This window comes from Gavia stellata, chromosome 3 (genome assembly GCF_030936135.1).
Source record: "Gavia stellata isolate bGavSte3 chromosome 3, bGavSte3.hap2, whole genome shotgun sequence".
NCBI classification, from domain to species: domain Eukaryota; kingdom Metazoa; phylum Chordata; class Aves; order Gaviiformes; family Gaviidae; genus Gavia; species Gavia stellata.
The window spans coordinates 41075088-41090007 of NC_082596.1; the positions used below are offsets into that span (position 1 = coordinate 41075088).

The 14920-nt window shown below is 39.0% G+C and overlaps 1 protein-coding gene across 2 annotated transcripts in view; it reads right to left on the reverse strand.

Annotated features, from left to right (window-relative positions):
• Nucleotides 1–336: 336 nt before the first annotated feature.
• Nucleotides 337–14920, reverse strand: part of CHD7 (chromodomain helicase DNA binding protein 7) — an 89825-nt gene continuing 75241 nt past the window's right edge. The window contains exons 23-37 of one of the 2 annotated variants that reach the window (XM_059815820.1): nt 12386–12475; nt 11732–11835; nt 10245–10374; nt 9893–9965; nt 9623–9677; nt 8682–8910; nt 8305–8513; nt 7487–8164; nt 6909–7069; nt 5018–5245; nt 4336–4779; nt 3541–3762; nt 2976–3116; nt 2434–2538; nt 337–1652 (exon numbers count right to left, since the gene is read on the reverse strand). In XM_059815820.1, the coding sequence (XP_059671803.1) occupies nt 699–1652; nt 2434–2538; nt 2976–3116; nt 3541–3762; nt 4336–4779; nt 5018–5245; nt 6909–7069; nt 7487–8164; nt 8305–8513; nt 8682–8910; nt 9623–9677; nt 9893–9965; nt 10245–10374; nt 11732–11835; nt 12386–12475 (3823 nt within the window). In that variant the 3' untranslated portion in view covers nt 337–698. The remainder of the gene's footprint in view (nt 1653–2433; nt 2539–2975; nt 3117–3540; nt 3763–4335; nt 4780–5017; nt 5246–6908; nt 7070–7486; nt 8165–8304; nt 8514–8681; nt 8911–9622; nt 9678–9892; nt 9966–10244; nt 10375–11731; nt 11836–12385; nt 12476–14920) is intronic. The other variant, XM_059815821.1, reaches the window with a different exon arrangement.

Sequence of the window (14920 nt, forward strand, 5' to 3'; positions counted from 1 at the left end):
CCTGATTTTTTTCTTTTTGTTTATACCAGTGCATTACAAGATCACGAGACGATTAAACTGTAGCTTTATCCTGTAAGAACCTTCTCCGCGGGTAATTTCCAAAAGGTACTCTTCACATTCAACAGCTGCCTTATTATTGCTGCGTCTCAAGACAGAGACATTCACACTATCATGAAGATTGTCAGAGAGAGAGTGTGTGTGTGGGTGTGTGCGCGCATGTGAACGGGTGAACTCCCATACAGTCAAAATGAAGCGCGAGTACGATATGTATGGTAAATTTCATCTTGACCTTCACAGCAAAAAAAAAAAAAAAAAAATTAAATATATAACTTCATCCTTCCTTTAAGCAGCACTTCCTTCTATTAGTGCCACTTGATTACAAATTGCTGCTTAATTCATAATACCAATGGTACCAAACGAAAAAAAAAAGCAGAGCATTATGTCAATTTCCTTAAAAAGACATGATCACCTCTCAAATTTCATCTCTCCTAGGGATAATAAATAATGCACTGCACAATACTTAATGACCAAGATACCTTTTGACACATCTGTATAACATGACTTGAACTTTTTTTTTTTTGCTACACTATGTTACAGAACAGCTTATAAAAACTAAGTATGGACATTAACTGTGAGTGTAAACAGTAGGACTACCACTTGTCAAAAGTTTAAAACACTTTAACTGTAACTGGTACTGGTTACTCATCATTTTCATTGTTTTCTATTTCTTCCCCCCCATCAAGTGAGTCTAATTCTTCACCCTGTGCTATTTCATCTTCTAAAATGGAGGAATCTGCAGTTTTATCAAGGCTCTCCTCTGCATCACTGCCTTCGAGATTTTCTTCATCTTTAAAGGCAGTTCCTTCAGTTTTGTCAGTAGCCTTCTCTTCATTGGAGCCCACTGTGTTCTGAAGTCCTGCTAGTGCTGGGAAACCGGGCAGAGTCAATCCTCCCAGTCCTGGAGGTAGAAACATAGATGGATAGAAGAGGCCAGGAGCCATGGTAGACAGCAGGAAAGGATTGAAGGCCAGAGGGTTTGTGGGCAATCCAGTGTTGGTGGTGGTGGTAGTGGTGGCAGTGGCGGTAGTCGCCGCAGTAGCAGCACTGACAGATCCATTCGCAGAGTCAGTAGCAGAAACAGTGTCTGTGCTTTTCTCAGAGTCTTTGTTCTCCTCTTCATTCTCATTTTTCTTCTCTTCAGCTTTTGAAGCGCCATCCTCAGTCTCTCCTTGACCGGAAGCAGTAGTGGCATTTCCAGTAGTAGCCGTTATCGGGTTATTCAACAATCCGCTCAGTCCAAACATATTGGGCAATCCTGCCATCCCTGGCAACATCAGAGGCAACATGGCAGCCGGATTTTTAGCATCCCCCCCAGCAGCAGCAGCTGTTGCTAGCCCTGGCGGGAAGCCCATGAGGCCTGCGAGCTGGAGAGACTGCAGGTTCTGTAGGTTCTGGAGGCTTGTGAGGTCCATTCCAGCAAACAGACTGTTCATTAGTAGTGGGTTGATTCCCGAAGTTGATGCTACAGCAGCAGCTGCTGCAGCTGCTTTGGCAATTTCACTTTTTGGCCTTCTTCCTCTTCTGCTTGCTCCTTCCTCCCTCACAACAGGTCCAGTGAGAAGACGGTCAAACATGGACTCTGGAACAAAACCCTGAAAAGGGGGTGCAAAAAACCAAGCTTTATTCTCGATTAGCTTTTATAGCTTTCAGCAGTTAACTGATGACAACAGAAGAAACAGAAGGGATTTCAGCATACTCCAAGTGTGTTTTGTTTTTCAACCTTGGCAAATCGTGACTAGCTAGCTACTAAAGTGAATGGCACTAGAACACATAAGAAAAACTGAAGAAAGCAAAGTCACAGATTTTTTACATTTAAGCAAAACAGTAAAACAACACATGCTGAAACTCTGTAGCTTCATTAAAACACCCTGATATACTGCAGTTACAGAGTTTATAACTTTGTACTTCATAGTGAACTTCAGTAGTAATATTTTATTAAAATGAGTATTTGCAGAATTGTACCCTTTATTTTCAAACAACTGTTGTAAAATAAAAGGCAGAAAGCCTAATCCTTTGATGCTGCCTGTTACCAAGATGATGAATTCTATTATAAATATGACAAATGTTTTCTTAATAGTCCCTAATGTATGAATACCTGTATTTATTAAGGATTGTTGCTTATAAGAAAAAAATAATGCAAAACAAATGCTGAAGGCTGCCTTACTGTAGCTGATTTTTCAAGTGTACTTCAATCCCATTCTGCAGCAGCCTCCTATCACCATCCCCCCTGAACTGGGTAACTCCCATCCAGACACTACAATTTCCTCATCTGAAAACCAGCTATGAGATAAAGACTTAATAATCAATTTACACAGCCTTCAACTTTTCCGTGCAATAATCTACAGTGAAGCATGGAATGAGAGTTTCACTTACAGACTGTTTAACAATGTCAGTCCAATCTGGAGCAACAGCAAATTCAGGATTTTCTTCCAGCCATCTTGGCAAGTCCTTCATTGGAGGGGCCATAGCTCCACCCATCTAATGCAAAAGACAAGGTTAATACTTCAAAAAAACCACAAAACCAAACAACTATTTATATGGATATTTTCTATCTGTGCACTTTCATCTCTGAAGGATGGCAGTAAAGACTTTCAGTTCAGACTGTGGAAAACTACATGGAAACCACCTAATGATACTAGAATTGAGAAGATCACGTTTTAAAAAATTTAGTAAAATGCTGCAGCTTAGGCAGGGCTAGTAATGAAATTTTTATCTGATATAAGGAAAAATGTACTATATAGTTTCAAAAAGTAGGAGTTATTTACTCAAGTGATTAATATGAACATATCAGAAGAACAAAGAAGGAATTAAAGAACTGGGTGGTACATGCCAGTAAGAGTAACTGCTGGTAGAAAACCTGCTTTCCACGTGCAAAGACGTTATTGAAGACGTCCACTGAACTAACTTAATTTTACCTTCTTTCCATTTCGCTTATTTACAACAGGTACCCTTTCTTCTCCTGTCAAGGTGTTTATATCCAGTTTATTAGGGTTTCGACATCTGTGTCTCTTTTGTTTCGGCTTCTGAAACGGGGAAAACAGCACATCTGCACTCTTCTGGAAAGAAGAGAAATGTATTGCTTTTTAGTTTTTCACTTTCTTGACAAAAATCACAGATCATGGAACCCCTTCTCACAACAATTTTAAGAAGGGGCCAATTACTTTAGCCTCAGATTACCTCAGGAAAATCTTTTTTCTTATCAGATGAAGAAATTCTGCAGAACTTGACACCAACACTGTTTTAACACATTGTTATATACATATTATTATATATTAAGAAAGGAAAAGCAACCCATACACCCTGGTGCCACTTGGGTGTTTAGATACTATATTAAGTGTGGCTGAAGAGAAAACCTCTACTGAAAACCAACAGTTAGAAATCCAATGACTATGCCCAATGTGAGGAAATTAATTTTGATGTCTGTAAAACTAACTTCTGTATTAAGATAATACAACAATACTTTTAGAATCACATACTTACTGGTACATAACTTGGCATATCTACAGTGTAAGTAGGATGCAGTTTAAGCCATTCAACCAAATCCTTGTTTTTAGGAGCATCCTCTCCCACCAGCCTGGTCCCATCCTCTAGATTGATTACAGGGATGCGAGTGTCTGGGTCGAGTTGACCAGGAGATGGAATGTTCCTTGCTGGTAGGGCTTCCATATCTTCTTCAAAAGCTTTGGTCACTTCTGCATCCTCCTGAAAACATTAACACCTGTATTATTTCTCACTTCAAGGGAACAGTTACCTGGGAGAAATAATTTCAGGACTGAAGCTAAATGCTCAAGGAGATTTTGCGTACGCAAGAGTTAATGGGGTTTAAATATGCATACTATGTAAAACAATCCTGTTACCTTAGGGAATTTTGTAAATTTAGCATCCTTGAACATTAAAGAACATACAGCTAAAGACAAAGCAGTTTCTGGGCGTTTCCAGTTAATGGTCCCCAAGACTTTCCCTTTCCTCCACAGTAAGAAAGACATACTTAAGCCTCAAAATATATGCTGTTATAAATATGTTTTGTAAAAAAAAAATAGTCTTTTTGTAAGTACAAGCTACTTAAAACTCAGCCACAATTTGCTAGAGTAAAAACTTGATATTAACGGTATGAACACTATTTTGTTTGGTTGAAAAAATTAACACAAAGAAAAAGGTGGTTGCATAAAAACTGTATATTACCATTAGGGAGAGTATAACAACACTTTAAACTCACATTCAGAAAGTACTAGACACAGAAGAAAAAATATGAGACAAAAAAGGTTGCTGTCTTACCACAGTCAATGATGTCCGTTTGTTGCTCATAAATAACAGATCAAGCCCTTCTACATTTTTCCTCCTTCCTCTCCTCCTCTTCATGGGCGGTTCTCCATCTATTAAAGAGCCATTTAGTAGATGCCTTGTGGGTGTGCGTGAAAGACCTGCTTGCAGCAGCTCCATTTGAGTTTTAAAGGCATCAGACACGGGTGTGGAGACATTAGGCAAGATAAACTTTGAAGCAACAGATGAAAAATTTGAGGTAGAACTTGTTGCCTCTCGTGAGGCCTTTGATAAATCTACAACCTTTTCTTGTCCATTTTCTGAGACCACCTGAGACTCACGTAACTGGGCAACCATTTCCATAAGATTTCTCCTCTTGGCAGCTCTCTCAGCCTCAATTTCAATCTTTCTTCGTCTCCTCCTCCTTTGACGTGGAACCGATAAATTGAGTGCATCTTCCTAATGAAAAATAAGCATTTCCAAACATTAGCAAAACTCCGTTTGCTATGCTGAATTTAAAATACAAGTCCAAACATTTAACTCTGAAAACAAAGCCTTCATTTTATTCAAAGAAAGACTTTTTTATTTTCCCTGTTTTATTTAAAGAAATGCTATTTTTGTTTTTTTTTCTATTATGCAAAAGAAGCACATGCAACATAAAATGTTGTATGTAAGAAAGAGAAAGATGCAGTCTTGCCTTTGATAACTGAGGAGAAGCAGTGATATCTTCACCACCACTGACACTGGCTTGACCAACCATGGAGAGCTCTGCAAAGCTCCTTTTTTGTAGAGGGCTGTCCACAGCTGTTGGAGTATACCCAGGTATGAGCCCCTGGAAATCAAACATCTGGCGCCTATTTACTGGCCACTTCCCTTTCAGCACTGCTTCACAGATGTTGTCTAATCGGTTGATCATTACTCGGTCCTGCATAAAGGGAAAGTATGTAATGAACCTTCAGTGTGAAAGTTGCCTTTTAAACTGAAATGAGTATAATGACACAGTCTAGCTTCCAAAGCTTTAACAAATACATTCAAAAACAACTATTCTTGCAGGTCAGGATAAACTGATCGCCTTACAAGAAGCTAATACACAGACAATTCTGTAGAATAAAACATGACTAGAATTTAAAAGCTGGATATATATATTGGGGGGAAGGAGGAAGACAGACCAAATTTTCTGTATTACAATGTACTAACTGACAAATTTAACAGAAACTCACTATTGTTTCACACTGCAAAACTTCAGTAGTTAGCAAAATCAACAGTTAGGAAGGGAAAAAATCAAAACATCTGCAATCAGTATCTTAAAGCTGCGGTTCTCAAGATCCAAGAGGCTGGATCTGCAGTTCTGTCCTAGGAAGTAGATCCTCATTAGCGTCACTATTAATAAAGTTCAACATTATGAAATGGGCACCAACCTAGGGACATCTAATGAATGTCAATTTTCATTCCACGCCCATTATCACTTCAAATTTCACTGAAGCATGTACACTAAAAATCTCTATTTATGTTTATTAGTCTACTTATGCTGAACCTATACAGACGAAGGATTTTTTGTTTTACTTTTACACTACGACTGGAATAAGATTTTAGTCCATGTTTCCAAAATATATGCTGGAAGCAAAGAAGATAAGTATCATTTGATTTCTTCCATTTCAGTATTCAAGCACATTCTACGCTAGCCTGCCTGAAGTAGTAGAAACTTCAGAACTATGAGAAATACTGCTGGTTAGGGAATATGAGCATCAGTTAGCTTCCTGAACAGCAAAACAGTGCAAAAGCCACTAGCAAATCTCAGCAGCTGCAACAGACCGCTTGCTTTCCCCAGGAATAAGCCTATTAGGAGCAAGGTCTCCCCACCCTGCCCCCCCATCCCAAACCAGATGGCCCTGTTATGGTGATTAGTAAGCTTAAGTCTATTACTACTTTATTTCTCTCTCTCCCCTTACTGCAAAGGGGAGTACTAAATTATGTATAGATTTATTATGAGGTTACAGTTTCATATTTTTAAAAACATTTTATATTAGATAATTTTCTGCATTGTTACCAAAATAAGATATGGCTTTATCCTAGCTAAAACTGCTGCTTATGTTTGCAGGATACCTTAATACAATTACATCTGTCAACATTACATAATGGCTTAGATCATGTAGGTCACCAATACTCTTCTCTACAGCCTCCTCACCCCAAAATGAAAAGGTGATCTTACAAAATCTCTGCTCTTAACACTGCAGATTGCTCTGCAGATGAAATCCATAATTAAATCAGAAGTTTGCTTCCATCAATAGAGTTGTGAGAGGTGTGATTCTGCTGATATACAATTATGGAGCCTATAAGAACTCATGTCTGTCAGTAGTTTGTTGTTTTACTAAATGATACTATTTACAGTAAAGCAATTCCTTTTAATTTCCTCTGCTAATTCGTATGAAATTGAAGAATAAAATGCTATTCCACAAATCATTCACAGAAAAAAGTCCCTTGCCCACTAGAAGTGCAGAGATCATACAAAGCTCGCTGTTATTTTACAACACATTTCCCATATTTTATCGGTATTGAAAAAGACACATGCCATTCTACCCCCAACCAACCTTAGGCCAGAAAGAGAAGGCAAATGTTCTCTCATGAAGCAGCTGAACCACAGAGGGATCCCCATCTTCCATGTAGAATCCATCACGTGTTTCATCCCTTGCGGTACTCATAGAGGCATTGCTTTCTTCATCAAAATTCTTACCCTGAGAAACTGCTCCTGCTGAATAACAACCATGACCAGGCATTAACTACAGAAGTTCCCAACCACCCAATGTCAACCCACTATATAGAAATGTTGTGTCAAGCCTGGTCGTCTTAACCTAAGTCAGGCTTTTGTTCAGTAATTACTACAGCAGAACCTAAGCCTTCTTCATTTGGCACAGAGACCGTGCTTACTGGCTCAGTAAGCTATCTTGGAAACCATCCCTTGTGGGGGAATACCCCCCCCAGTGATGCTGGATGTTTTTTATGAAAGTTTATCTAGCCACCTGATACACGGAAGGGCAGAGGAACTGCTACATGTAGCCCAGCTCAAGCTCCATAATGGCTCCATGTGTGCCACATACCAGCTGGCACAAGTTACAACAGCTGTGGGCCTCGTGCTAAGCACATGGAATTGATCTGACCAACGTGTTACCTTCAGGTTGGGAGGATTCTTCTGATTTATCATCATCATCCAGTTTCTCCTCTTCATCTTCCTCTGAACCTTTCTCAGAAATAGATTTTGGGTCTACATCTGTACTCATTTCTATGTCTTTCAATTCACATTTAACAGAGCCAGGCTCAGCCTCAGCATCACAGTCCGGTTTAGTGTCCTTATCTGCAACATCTGTTTCCTCTTTGATATCAGACTTTTCTTTGGCTGCTGGATTTTCAGACCCTTCAACTTTAGACTCCATTTGTTCTGTAGTCTTTTCGTCTTGTACTGGTGTGGATGGGACAATAGGTGGTGTTTGACTGCAGCCAGCACCCAGAGGGTTTACAGAAGAGACAGTATTTGCATTACCTGTCCCCCTGTTTTGAGCAAAGTTTTTGTGAGCCTCAAGAAAAGAGAGTTCAGGATCATTCAGAATGTGATAATCTGTCCTACTGACTCCATGTTTAGCAGCACCAATCAGTAAGTCTTTGTCATGTTTACCACACTCCCACCACTCTGGCAGATCCAAGCTTGGTTGGCAAAGTTTTAGCCTCTCCCCCAACTGTGGGTGATGGAGAACCTGTTCACGGATTTTCCGCAACAGTTCTATGCGATATAAAGTTCTAGAAGCACGTTCTTCTGTGATCGGTTCAATCATAGTGGAAAGATCAGGTGGTTCTGCAATGACAACAATTTGTATTGTTTAACATAAATTATTCGTACACCCATTTCAAAATCATTACAGCTGGGCATGAAGTTTCGATAGTCCCACTGTCTCCTAACAGTCATGTTGATTCCTACAGTCAGTTAAAACTTACCATCATCCGGCTTGACTGGCATTCGGCACACTCGTCTACACATATTCACAAAGCCATTAAAGTACTTTTCCAAGCTTTCATCAGACTTTTTATCAAGCCTGGCAAATGCTCTGAATTGATTCCAGTCAAACTGATGTTTTACAGGATCAAAAATAATTCCAAAAGTAGACACCACACGATAAAAATCAGCTTCTTCTCTTCTTGTCCATCTAATCAAGGAAGAAGCAAGAGAAGTGAGGCCACTGAATAAACAAGAGTCCAAACATAGTTTGGATGCCCCCAAAACCCCTTAGTTTATTCTTGCAAAACAGAAGGGCAGTACTGGTGACACACAAGCTCAAACGAGATTTAAAGAAAGATATCACTGAGAAACTCACTTTTGTCGTTTTTCAGTTATTATAGCTTCCCTTTCTGCTTCTAGTGCCCTCACTTCTTCCCGAGGCCGACGTCTCCTGCGGTCAGTCTTCATTAGTGCCTCTTGCCTCATTTGTTGCCTTTTATAGCTGCGCTGATAGGCAGTAATGAGGCGACGCAGACGGGTAGTCAGGGTTGAAGTGTTGGGCCAGTAGAGTTGGCCTAACTCAGCATTGCTTTCACTGTGCTTGCCTAGAGAATAGAAAAGTGTTTGTGCACTGCAAAACCACCACTAAACATTTCAAAGTTTCGATGGCTAGACAAGGATTCCTGTTTTATCTGATAAGAACATATGCCTCATTAATACCGGTGCATAACAAATTAGAAACAGGATAACTACATTGGTAGGAAATAAAAAAATAGAATCAAACCATCCAACTCTAAGCAGAAATGCTTGTGAAGATAACCATCAAGCATTATTATTCAATGTTATGAATGCAAACATATTATGAATACTCTAAGTATTTAAATTAATGCAATGCATCTTTAAATATATTACTAAGAAGATCATTCTGCCTCTGAGTAAACACCTATGCTTAAGATTTCCCACTTTATTATTCTCACTTGAACTTGGCAATTTTCCTCCATACTGAGGAAACAACATATCTGTAACTTCCAAGATTATCTCGGCAAAAACATGAACGGCTGCATTATGAAACATCCTGTCTTTATCATCACAATTTCTACTGTGTAATTAGAAACCCAGAAAGCCATAATGTGGATTATTCAAAGACAGTAAATAATTGTTTTGAAAGATGTGAAGCATGAAGAGAATTGGCAGTAAAAAGTTTACTGTGGTGTTTTCCCCAAAACACAACCTATCCCCTCATGTGGTAATATAAACAGTCCACCTTTCACTAAATGGTCCATTTTTGCCTTTTTAATTTCTTTGCTATAGTCTTACTTGGGTGTATTTCTATGGACTCCTCTTTGTCTTCTGGAGGTGAGTTTGCAAATTCCTTGGGGAGAAGACAGAAGTTATTTTAGTTTTCAGTTTTGACCATACGTTATCATTTCAGGAGAAAAATATGTCATCTCAAACACAGCAGCAAACAATCTTTTTAAGGTGTGTTTATCAAGTAGCTCTCAAACTTAAGAACTGCACATTAAGATAAACATGGACAATCACTTATAATTATATATGTTTGTAATTACAGAAAGTTGAAGTTCTTACATCAATTTCATCCTTGAAAGGAGTTCTGGTCGGCTTATATTCTGGATCTTCATCCTCTCTGTCAAATTCACCACTATAAAATATTTAAAAGCAATATTTTCAAGAAATATATTGTTTTTGAGAGGGGGCTGATTTCCTGGACAAAAGCAAAAAAGCTACAAAAGCCATCAGTATGGTGTACCAAGTTACACATTTATATTTCATCTCAACTGTGTAAACAATTCTAGGTACTTTTTACATCATATGACCACTTCAGATCCTCAGGCGAGATGTAAGCAAAATATGACATATAAACTCGTGCCAACATATACAATGCTGATAAAGTTTATTAATTTTTTCATGTCCTCCTTACCCATCACCACCATCTGCTAACATATCTGTCCCTCTCTGTTCAGCAGCTATGGCCTTCGCATCAGGCATGCCAACCCGTTCCAGAAAGCATAGTGCTGGATCAGCTCTCATGGAATTGTACTTCTCATAACCTGCATGCAGAGCAGGAGACAATTTTTTTTTAAAAACTGTGAATAGAACAGTTTTAGGCAGTAGAAGTACAATTTTCTGGATTAATTTATTTTTAAATAAAACAAAGGAGCTCTCACCATGCTGGAAACAACCATTTCATTCATGTAATGAAATTTTTCTTATTGGTAAATTCCATCAGCACAGAAACATTTTCACATCAACAACATTAACAAATAGTAGATACTGAAGAAAGCATTCTATTTAATGTCTTTCCAAGGTAAAGTAAAAATCTTTCACATGTGAAAAACTTCTTTAAGTTTCCTACATGACGTTCAGAGGGGCCCTCCACATTGAACACTCCCTACTGGAAACACGCAGATGTGAATGGACACATACACACACATGCATTTTCTATAGCTCCAGCCCTGCTGGAACCCTCAATGCAGGCTGCAAAAATGCTGTATACATGGGTTATACGTAAGGCCAACGAACCTGTCTTATTAGGTTTAGGATGATGCATGTCAGTAAGATGACACTGTTCCCTCTATGGTTTTCAAACTGCTGTTTGCTTTTTTACTGCCCAAGTTGACTAGATGGAAAATGGCAGATCCCAACAGTGCACTGCAGGAAAATGATTTTTAGACTAGACTTGCCTCAGCTGAGCCCACAAAACAGAGCTGCTGTACATAGGCAGAACAGCACAATTCAATTAGGATTTGTACTACAACACAGTGCTCCTAACTGCTGTAGAGCCTCAAGCCAAACTGTAATCATGAAAGGTTTTATAAGCCATCATTCTCCCCTTTAGTCAGGCTGGGCTGCTGAGAATACCTCTGTGACCTCCAGAGAATTGGGATTATAATCAGGAATCGCTCACTGTATATATCATGCCAGCTCTGCATCCCCAGCCTTTCAAAGTTAACAAGGCTGCATCCCACTCAAGGGAGCCGGGAGTTCTCAACACTGACATTTGTGAAATATTGCTTGGAACAAAGCCCAGGAGGCACTTGTACAGATTAATAGCAGAGGTTAAGCCCACCGTCCACTTTGACACTGGTTGGCAGAGTTAGCAAGTGAAGCAGTGCTGGAAGCAAAGTTTATGGAGATCTATCTTACTATTTGGCTATTATTTAAACAAATATGGTTTTGTTTTATTTACAGCCAAGAAAGTAATGTTTTCTTCTCAAATGTTCTGCAAACATTTAAAAACAGCATCTGATATTTACAGCTCATATTAGGTTTTTAATGCAGGCAAGAAAAAAAGGGAGCTACAAGCCAACAGTTCTTTGGAACAATACTTGTTAATATTATGACTGAACAGTCCTACACACAGAAAGCTTTACAACTGAGTTTTGTTCAGAGTGAGACATCACTTACCATGTTTGAATACTCCAATTAAAAGGGATTTATCTGCCTCCTTATCCCACCAGTCTGCAGGAACTTCGGCATGGAATGGCTCAGGTATCCATACATCTACTTCACTGTAAAGACAGCATTATTTATGTTCTGAAAGGAATTACTAGACAAAGATACTAAAGAGAAAAAAAAAAAAAAGTGGTTCATGCTACTTTGTAAATACAAATTTTGAGCGGGGGAATACCCCAAAGCCCAACACAGAAATTGAAATACCTGGAAAAATAATTAGGGTGGTTTAAAAAAAACCCGAACAACAAAAAAAAACCACAAAAAACCCACCCCACAAACAAAAAACATTAGGCTATTTTAGGAGTGGAATGACAATGGTTATCCAAATATGATTCACTTAAGGTCTTAGTATATTTTTTATAATTTTTTAAATTGAGATAGAATAATCCTTCAATATTAGCAGAACTGAAAATCTGCTTCTGTTATTTCCCACATTGTTCCCCCCCCCAAGAAAATTACCCACGGCGCTTGATAAAATAAGGCTGCTTGAGAATAGACATTTAAGAGATAAAGTGTGACAACCTTTAAACGCTGCATTATTATAGTACATGTACTTTATAAAAGCCAGCGTCATAAAGCAAAAAATAAACCTGCACTTGCACTAACCTTGAGTCAGCACCCTCTAAGATCTTGTCTGCTTGGTCCCCTATAACTTCTTGTCGTAGATAGTAGAGCATGCGGACACGCAGCAGGACCCTGGAGAGGAAGGCAGAGGGGGGAAAAGTTCTTAACTTCAGGACTGTTTGCCAACAGTGGCTTTTGGCAGCTGCTGCTGTTCATCCATCATCCTGCCAAGGCTGATTAGCCATGCTGTATGGTAGGCTTGAAGCGTGACAGATGGTGGCACATAATCACCTCTGTGTGGTGCTTTCTGCTGGCTTCCAACAGGCCTGCCTGGCAACCGCTTACACTGCACAGAGAGGGACCCAGCTCAGCCCGGCCCCAGCGCATTTCATTTAGTTCTACCTAGTGCAGCTTGTGAAGTTTAGACACGTACTCTACCACTGCCTCTGAAGTATTGAAGCAAGTTTGTAAACAACTGAGCAGATGGCTTTCAGTAACTGTTCTGCTTCATTATCTCATAAAATTTCCTCAGCTGCTGCCTTAATACCATTTTTGGAAGCACATCAGAAGTTGTAGGAATAAACGAGATATAAAATCTGGTTTTACTACCTTACAATAAACCCTCAATATGGAATGTCAGGTTTTTCAGATTATACAACTTTCTGCTTCCGAGAATGGGGGGAAAAATAATCCCCCATTTCCCTTGGGAGATATTAACTATTTTTGCTCTTTATAGTCCAAAATGCTATTTAATTTTACCTGCACACAACCTAACTGCTACAAGGAAGTGAAATATCTTCATTGCTCATGTTTATTTTTCCCCATCTCTGCAATACTGCAGTCGTTTTTGGAAGCGCTGTCAGGTGTTGTGGTCACACTTGAAGCTGGCAGGAGAGAGAATGGCAGACTGGCTTTTCAAGGAGACTAGAAAAGAGGTCATATCCGTAGAAAAGGTATCTACCTGAAAATAATCCTCCTCTCCTGTGTTTACCCAATTCAGGGCACCCCCTGCTGCCTAGTTCATGAAGTAAAATCAGCATCAACTAAAATGGAGATTACTCAGCCTGCCCTCTCACTGTACCCAAATCCATCACGGCAACTGTTGAATTGCTGCTGCTCCTGGAACAGCAAGGGTGACCAGGGAGGCAGTAATCTGATCACCCACTTGCATGAAAAATTTAGACCACCACCAGTTTTGAGAGCTCCTCATTAGAGATCTGATGCAACCGGAGCAATACCCGGTTTTACACGTGTTCTTCAAGCAAAAGTCAGAAGAGCAGGGATTTGAATGAAGGTCATGTCTACAATTCAAAACATGTCAGACATGCTTCTTTTTGTATGCATGATAACTGGGACCAGTAAGGTGTCCCTGCTCCCTGTGTGGCTATGTAAATAAACTGTTGTGGGTCCCTATCATCTTAGTATTAAGCAATAACAGCTGTTACATCAAGCCAAAGAGGAGAAGCAGGGAAAAAACCTAACAGCATCAACCAAAAACCAGAGGCTCTTTGCACCTTTCAGGAGTCCTATGCATTAAAATAGTGTACATGTTACATAAGAACAGGACACCAGTTCTTATAAAGCCAATTGCTACTGCTACCTTTTGAAGGAAATTACTCAGATTACGAATTGGCTTCCACCTCCGTTTGATTTTACCTGGGCTAAACATGTTGGTTCTACAATTCACTTAGTCCTGGTGGATCTGGGAAGTGAAGGAAAAAGATAGCAACTCAAAACATTGTTGCACATTTATCAGTCTTCCCGATCCTTGTAATTGTTCTACTGTATTATTACAGAAACAATATTTTAAAAATGAATTTAAGTCTGGTCTGCAAACTGATGTAAAAAGTAATGAGGACTTGTTACCTGGGAGATTAAAATGATGTTACAGGAAAGAATTTAATTACTTTAAGAGCAAGTGAAATGTAATAACAGATCTGAGTAACAGTTTAGAAAAAAATCAGAAAGCAGTTTATTTGAATGTGCACTTGCTAACCTAACTCTGTAAGTATCTGTTTTCATCAGCTGAGAATTAAGCTTGGTTAGCATTTGGAAAAGAACTAATAAACCCCATTAAATACCTTTCCTCCTTCACATCACACCCCCTATTGACAGGCCACAGGTACTTTTCAAATCAATACTTTCTTTCCAATAAACAGTATTAATAAGACACAATATATATTAAAAACACAAAAGTAATTACAACCTTTCATTAACACTGCAATAGATCTGTATGATGTATACACACACACACACAAAGAAGAGTATAAATTTAAAAACAAAACACGCCCCCCCCCCAACCCCAAAAAACAAACAACCTCCCCCCCAACCCCAAAACAAGATATTTTTAGGACAAGGGTTAGGTTCAGTGTCTATAATGGAGAATATAGTAACCGAAACTGAGATGGAGAACCAGGACACTGTCAAAGGAAGCTGACACAAATATAACTAAGATAGTACAAAACAAAGGCTAAAAGACTGTAAGGGAGGCTCTTAAGGGACAATAAAACAATGTAACATCCAAATCAAAATACAATTATCTTTAACCCCAAAGGCTTTCAATTTAGTAATGTGTTT